Source organism: Cervus canadensis, chromosome 14, assembly GCF_019320065.1.
Source record: "Cervus canadensis isolate Bull #8, Minnesota chromosome 14, ASM1932006v1, whole genome shotgun sequence".
Lineage (NCBI taxonomy): Eukaryota > Metazoa > Chordata > Mammalia > Artiodactyla > Cervidae > Cervus > Cervus canadensis.
In genome coordinates, this window is record NC_057399.1 from 54,670,515 (window position 1) to 54,678,595 (window position 8,081).

The window sequence follows — 8,081 nt, forward strand, 5'->3', positions numbered from 1 at the left end:
GTAGCTAGACGCTTCCTCAGACTGGCAGTGATCCCAGCCTTCAGACAACATTGTTTTTTAAACAGATCCTTCGTTGTATGGATCACCCTGGTTTCTGGTGGCATCAACTTATTATCCAGAGAGCTTTACACATCTGAATTTTTTTTTATTTTAGCTATGAGCTGAATATTATCCTAGGAGCAGATATAAACATCACATCCTCTTCCCTTAGTAGGAATTGATGAAAGTAAAGTCAAGTTGTGGTTAAAGGAATAAATTTCATTATTGACACCTACCTTGCATTTTACAGGTATAAACAGTCACACACCACTTTCTGGAGAAACCAAAGGCTTTGTTACAGTAAACTGGTCCAGTGTGATATCACAAGTATAAAAAATATTCCATTCTGTATCAAAACTAGGCACATGCCTTTATTTATAGTAACAGAAGTTAACAGAGTTGAGCATTTTTGCCTTGGGTCCTATCTCTTGGCATCCTACATCAGACAAAACTCATCTCTCCACATATATCCACCCATAACTCCAGGGATCTAGTCTCAGGGTTATCTCTATGGAAAGGAAGGTGACATCACACTTGGGCCGATAGTGGTGTGTAACGAAAAAGCACAACCTCTCATTCATATTGCTTCAAAACATATACAGCATATGTGTTTCCAAAAAAAAAAAAAGAGAAAAGTAAAGAATATATTGATTTCTTTGTGGTTTTGAACCAACAGTATGGGATGATGCAAGGCTTTTAACAAAGGAGAATCATAGATACAAATTTTTCTGTCGAGTATGGTTTAGACAAATGTGTCTTTTTAATACGTAAATCCTACATTGTAGGTTGTTCCTTTTGATTTCTTCTTTTGTTTTTGCAGTGGTAGAAAAGGTTGAGTAACTGTCCATGAGCATGAGCCGAAGCTTCAGGTTCATTACTGAGATCCCCAGAATGCCAGTATTTGCAATGCAAACAATTAGTACCCCACTGTGTGAAGGGCTCTGACACATGCCTGCCTGCCTGCTTCTAGGTGGAGCGTCTCCATCAGAAGTCCTCCTGCTTCTGCGGACCCTGCTTTGACACAGGGAAGCTGCACTAAGCTGCCTTTTAACCTAGTACTTCTCTTGCGCCAGGCTGTCTCACTGGTTACAGACAATGACACAGAAACAATAGTTGGAGTGACCAACCCTCAAATCATTTTCATATTGAACCTCCTGGGTCCAGCCACCTCCCCTTCCACGACAGCACCATTGTTTTTTCTGGGCACGTACTCAAGGTCAATGCTGTTTTTGTGTTTGCCTTTCCCTCGGCTCCACACAAAAAGGAGGAGGAAGCAAAATAATACCACTCCCAGGAAGGTGAAACAGCCCATGGCTGTCGACACCAGTATTGTCTTAAGGTCCAGGGAGAAAGTATTGGCATTGGTGCCATTGGAAATGGTGTCATTGGAGTCGGTCATGTACATAGGGGTCCTGTTGGCATAAAGGAAGCGGTCTGAAGCAAACCCTTTGACAGTTAAGGAGGCCGTGAAGGTGTCGTTCCCCGCAGCATTGCTAGCGATGCAGACGTACATCCCACTGTCTTGATCCTGGGCGAAGCGGATCTCCAGGGTGCCATCGCCCAGCACGGTGGCTCTTCCATTGGACTTGGTGGTGATGAACCGCCTTCGAGGTGTCACCCAGGAGATCACAGGCTGAGGGTCTCCATCGGCATTGCATTCCAGCTGGACCGTCTGCCCCTCATCCACAAGCAGATGCTGCAACTTCTTCTCACGGATTTTGGGTTTTTTGCAGGTGAAGTAAAAAGAAAGGGCAGTGCTGTGGAAATCTTTGAATGACCTCTCGCGGATAGTGTCCGGGCCAGCGCACATGGGCTGCTGGCCACCGAACTGCAGGGTTGGGTGCCGCTGCAGGATCCATAGGAGGCGGCAGTCACAGGCCAGAGGGTTGTTGTTAATGCTCAGGACCTCCAAAGCCCTCGGGGAGGAGAAGACGTTCTCTTCCAGAGTTTCCAGAAGGTTCTGAGACACGTTGAGCACACGAAGGAAGCGGAGCCCTTGGAAGGAGTGAGGCTCGATGGTGCGGAGCTGGGCCCCCACTATATGAAGCTCTTGGAGGCGGATCAGGTCAGAGAACATGCCTGCCTCAATAGTGCTGATGGGATTGTAGGAGAGGTTCAGATGGGTTAGGTAGACCAGGTGTTTAAAGGCAAGGAAGGGGACGGTGGATAGATTGGTGTTGGTGATGGAGAGAGAGGTGAGGTTGAGACCATAGAGGCTGTTGGCAGGCATCATATCCAGTAAAGGCCAATAGTCAATCTCTAGATGTTTCAGGTGGAACAGTCTTTTAAAGGCATACACGGGCATGTTGTTGATATTGAGATGCTTCAGGTGCAGGCTGATGAGGCTGCGGAGGTGTGAGAGGGCTTCTGTGGGTACCGCAGTGAGGTTACATTTCTCCAGTGTGAGCTGCTCCAAGCTAAGCAGCCCACTGAAGGCCCGGTGTGATATATAAACCAAATCGTTGTCCCCCACTTCTAGAGACTTCAGGTTATGCAAATCCTGGAACATGTAGTCCAGTAAAATGACAATCTTATTCTCACTAATGTCAAGCTTGGTGAGGTTGGAGAGGCCCGTGAAGACCCCCAAAGGGACCAACTTCAGGCGATTGCCCTTCAGGCGGAGGGAACGCAGGTTGAAGAGATTGTTAAAGGCTCCTGGCTCCACATTGGCAATGATGTTGTCACTCAAGTCTATCTCCTCCAGCAGAGGGTAAGAGATGAATTCTTCAGGGTTGATGCTTTTCAGCCTGTTCTTGCTGAGGTCCAAGATTTTGGTCTCGATGGGAATGCCCTCTGGGATGGCGATCAGCCTCCTCCTGTGGCAGCTAACAGATTTGTTCTGGGCTGAGCACTCGCAGCGAGCAGGGCAGCCAATGGTGGATCCCATGAAGATTAAGACCACAGCCAGACCCAGGAATGGCTGCCAACATGATAAGGCCGTGTGAAGCATGACTCCCCCTCTTAGTCTACACCTTGGTCACGGGCCTGCAGGAGAAGGGGCCAAAGAAGGGAGGAAGAAAAACTGAGTTAGGAAATAGATAGGTAAAGAGACATAAAGGGAGAGTGAGTATGATGAAAAAGACCCTAGATTTGGAAGGCTACAGACCAGATCTGACCTTTAAACCTGAGGGCTGCCATCATTAACATGATCTTGGGTAGGTTATTAATATCTCGCCTCCCTGTACTTCAATTTTCTTGGCTGTAAAATGGAAATAAGAAGGACGATGATAGTACCTTTCTAGAGTTATGACAGTTTCAGTATTGAACATCTCTGTTTGTGTGCTCAGTTGTGTTCAATTCTCTGAGACCCCATGGACTGCAGCCTCCAGGCTCTTCTCTCCATGGAATTCTCAAAAGACTATTACAGTGTCTGGCACAGACTGGTGCAAAATAATACATTTTCACAAAGGGCTTTATTTTGAACTTAAAGGACAGAAGCAGAGGTCAGTGGTTAACAGGACATTTGTGCAGTTTGAATCAGTGTCTGTATCTCTGATTTTTGTGATGTCATCTTCTTAAAAATGAAGCTAATAGAAGCTTCACTGAACATTAGGAACCTTGGGTTCCAAGTACAAAACAAAGTTACATTCAGTGAAAGAGGTTGAGATGTTTTACCTTCATATGTAAATATTCTGTTAAAGTGAAAGTGTTAGTCACACAGTCATGTCAGACTCTTTGTGACCACATTGACTGTAGCCTGCCAGACTCCGCCATCCGTGGAATTCTCCAGGCAAGAATACTGGAGTGGGTTGCCAGTTCCTTCTCCAGGGGATCTTCCAGGCCCAGGGATCGAACCCAGGTCTCCCGCATTGCAGGCAGATGCTTTACCGTCTGAGCTACCAAGTGAAAGTGAAAGTGAAGTTGCTCAGTTGTGTCCGACTCTTTGCAACCCCATGGACTGTAGCCTATCAGGCTCCTTCATCCATGGAATTTTCCAGGCAAGAATACTGGAGTGGGTTGCCATTTCCTTCTCCAGGGGATCTTCCCGACCCAAGGATCGAACACAGGTCTCCTGCATCATAGGCAGATGCTTTACCGTCTGAGCCACCAGGGAAGTCACCTTTAATTAGAAAGTTTACCTCTTTCAGAATTCAGCAAATTTTGATTTATGAAGTGGTTTTCTTTTTTGAGGTAAACAAAAAGAGCCTCAAAATCTTTCTGAACTCTTCATGTTTATCATAGGTATGAGGCATCACAGTGGCTTTGAAGATGAAAATTCTTTAAGATTTTTGGGTTAAATATATGAGTGGGAAGAGTCATTATTTTAAGAAAAAAAGTCTTTAAATAATAAATGAACATCATTTTTTTATATTCAAATTCAAACCCATTAAACCTGTTAAGCTGAAATTAAATAGATATCAGATGAGATTGAAACTGACTATGTTTTAAATGTATGTTGTAAAGCAGACGCTGAACTTACTTCTAAACTGAATAGTGAGAAGTATGTTATGGAGAATTATGAACCTGAGACCCCCAGGGGTGTGCTTCATCCATGGACACCATGTTTACTCAAGGGCAAGTAGTTTAAAGTAATATTTTTAGATATAAAGGTATCTGATAAAACTTCAGCATTCACTCCTGAATCGCTTAAGAGTATAATTCTTCAATCAGTGTTTACATATGTCTATGTATATAACTATGTCTATATCTAAACACATCTATCCATAAAAATGACAAGTAAGAACAAACTGAATAGTGAATCACTAGAAAAAATGGCCTCAAAATGTAGGACAAAAGCAAAAATGCAGAAAGTGCTGGTAAAATCCATTAGAGGTGAGAGATTTAATTTTGCCACATCTTTTCCAATATTTCTTTGTAGGTCAAACTAAAGTCCATCTTGAAAACCAAAGGAAATCAACTGAGAAATTATTAGAACAAAGAGAATAAGTAAATTAACATATTATACAATAAAAATAATTTTCATATATAAAAATCATTTAGAATAATATAAATCATTTAGAAAATATTACTGTATAAGATGATTCCCATCATAGCAATTCTGGAAAAGTCAAATCTTTAGAATAAACTAAATAAGAAATACACAAAATATTACAACCATTCAGCCTTAATGAGGAAACAAAACTTACTAAAAAGAGGGATATGGTATATGTTTCAATAGAAAGATTTAAAATTATAAAGATAATTCTCAATAAATATATACAGTTCAAAGAATATTTTTGGATTTGAAAAAGCCTCAGGTTAATTTGGAAGAATATAAATATGAGACTAATCAGAAACATCAAAAATTAGTAATAAAAACACCCTTATGAAAAATTTAAACATAAATTACAAAACTATGATAAAAATTAGCATTATGCTGGCATGAAAATACACAGTGAATGAAAAAGTGAAGAATTTTATCTAAATAAATTTGAGAAGTCAACAAACGTGAAAAGTGGCATTTTAATCCAGTGAGAAAAATATAAATAACTAGGGATTTAGTGGGAAAAGTTGTACATTAACTTCACTGGTTCAAATAAAATAAATTCCAGATGAGGGATTAAAATGCAAGAACAAATAATATACCAGAAGAAAATTCTTTAATTTTATAATAAAAGAATTGAAAAGCCTTTTCTATGATGAAAGCTAGCACGCATGAAAGAAAAGAATAACCTATTCAACTGTGTACATTTGAAAAATATTTAGTATAACAAGCAAGTAAACACACACACACAGGCAATTGCTAAAATGGAGAATATCTTTTAGGTTCATAATAGATAAGGGATTAAGCACAGTGCTAAGCAAACAGTTCTTATTAATCCATAAGGACAAGAGGTGGATGTCAATAGAAAACTAGGCAATGAATGTAGTAAAGGCTAAAAGCAGCTAATATATGAAAAGCTGACCAAGTTCACTATGCAAAGAAATAGAAATTAAACAGGAGTAGAACACCTTTGCCCCATCAGATTGACAAAGCTTAGTGACTGAAGAAACTGATATAAGAAATAGAAACTGGTGTAACCTTCAGGAGGTAGAGGTACAACAATGAGGAGGTTAAATGATACATATAAGTTTAATATAGTCATCCCTTTAAACCATTTTCCTTTAAAACATTTTCAAAGCCAACTTTACTGAGTAATGATTGGCATACAGAAACTATACAAACTGTACATATTTAATGTATACAATTTGAGTTTGGAGATAAGTATATATCCATGAAATCATCACCACAATCTATACCATAAACATGTGTACCATCTCCAAAAGAGGGTAGATCTTATGGACCTGTTCTTTTTCCCTAGAAATGTATCATAGGGAAATAATTTAACTAACGTACATAGATATTTGGTGCAGGCTTGTCTATAATGTAGGAAAACTGGAAATATGTAATAGTAGGATCTTAGTTATGTGTTAAGATACACTCATACTACAGAATATGTGGAGGCAGTGGTTTAGTTGCTAAGTTGTGTCCGACTCTTGTGACCCCATGGACTATAGCCTGCCAGGTTCCTCTGTCCATGGGACTCTCCAGGCAAGAATACTGGAGTGGGTTGCCATTTCCTTCTCCAGGGGATCTTCCCAACCCAGGAATCAAACCTGGGTCTCCTGCATTGCAGGCAGATTCTTTACCAGCTGAGCTACAAGGGAATACGTAGCCAATAACATGTAAGACTTAGGTCTGTGCTTGTTAACGTGGAAAGATGAATAGATATATACTGCTTTTTGTGTGCATGGGTATATACAAACATGCATATTTCTATGTACATTCCTATATTAGGAATTTTATATCCCTATATATTATGTATATTAGGAATATTATGTATTCCTAATATTATGTATTATAATAATATATTATAATAATATATAGGAATATAAACAGAATATATTTTGTATTCCTATATATAGGAATATATATGTATAATATAAATATTAATATATATTTAATATGTAATATATATAAATGCATGTTTTTATATAGGAATATATACAATATATAACATATTATAATAGTATATATAATATAGGAATTTACATATAGGAATTATGTAATATAGATATTTATATTACAGTAATATTATATATAAATATTATATATATATTCCTATATAGAAATATATATTAATATAGTTTATAATATGCTCTATAAATATATAATGTAATTAATATATAAGTATTAATACATTAATATATACATGTTTATATATATTCACAGACACAAAAAGGAATATATATTTCTTCATTTTTATATAGATATATATAGGAATATAGTTATATATATGGGGTTTCCCAGGTGGTGCTAGTGGTAAAGAATCCACTCACCAATGCAGGAGACAAGAGACAGAGGTTTGATCCTTGGGTTGGGAAGATCCCCTGGAGGAAGAAATGGCATCCCAATCAGAATCTGCCTGCAGTTTAGGAGACCCTGGTTCGATTCCTGGATCAGGAAGATCTGCTGAAGAAGGGAGAGGCTACTTACTCCAGTATTCTGGCCTGGAGAATTCGCAAGAGTTGGACATGACTTTCACTTTTGCTTTTCCAGTATTTTTGGTGGGAGAATCCCATGGACAGAGAGCCTGGCAGACTACAGCCTATGGGATTGCAGAGTCAGAAACGACCAGGCATCTGAGCAGAGAGCAGAGTCATATATATATAGGCAAGAACAAAACTGGGAGTATATAATGACAATGTTGACAAGAGGAATTATTTTGAGATGGAAATCACCTCTAATCCCTCCATTTTCTTATAACTTTACATGTGTTCTATTTTCCCCACAATATAACTTGTATTACTTTTATAATTAGAAAATAAAACTGTTTTGATTTTTGAAGTTGTTTTCACTTGTAAAAAGTCATAGATATATTTAACAATAAGGGATCAAATTTGCATTGACATTTTTAAAGATTATTTGAATTTTCAAAAAAGTCTTGGCATCAGCTTGCCAATACTAAAAGTTTGCTGGGATTTTGATAAGAATTGTATTGAATCTATAGTTTTTTGTGGAGAACTGATAGCCCAAGGTCAGGGGTGGCTACTGAGAGTGCCAGGCTGTGACAGCTCAGGAGGAGCGTAGAAGAGCTTCCCCACGTCCAAGGTCAGGGGCG

The 8,081-nt window shown here is 39.0% G+C and overlaps 1 protein-coding gene across 1 annotated transcript; it reads right to left on the reverse strand.

The window, feature by feature from the left end:
• Positions 1-850: 850 nt before the first annotated feature.
• Positions 851-7,355, reverse strand: LINGO2 (leucine rich repeat and Ig domain containing 2). The gene is made up of 2 exons (XM_043487177.1): positions 7,300-7,355; positions 851-3,024 (listed from the first exon to the last, which is right to left on the reverse strand). Exon 2 carries the CDS (start codon positions 2,987-2,989, stop codon positions 1,169-1,171), a length of 1,821 nt encoding a protein of 606 aa, XP_043343112.1. The 5' UTR covers positions 2,990-3,024; positions 7,300-7,355; the 3' UTR covers positions 851-1,168.
• Between the last annotated feature and the right edge of the window lie 726 nt (positions 7,356-8,081).

Bases quoted from the DNA above. Each gene is read 5' to 3' on its own strand.
- LINGO2 (XM_043487177.1), bottom strand. From the start codon at position 2,989: ATGCTTCACACGGCCTTATCATGTTGGCAGCCATTCCTGGGTCTGGCT.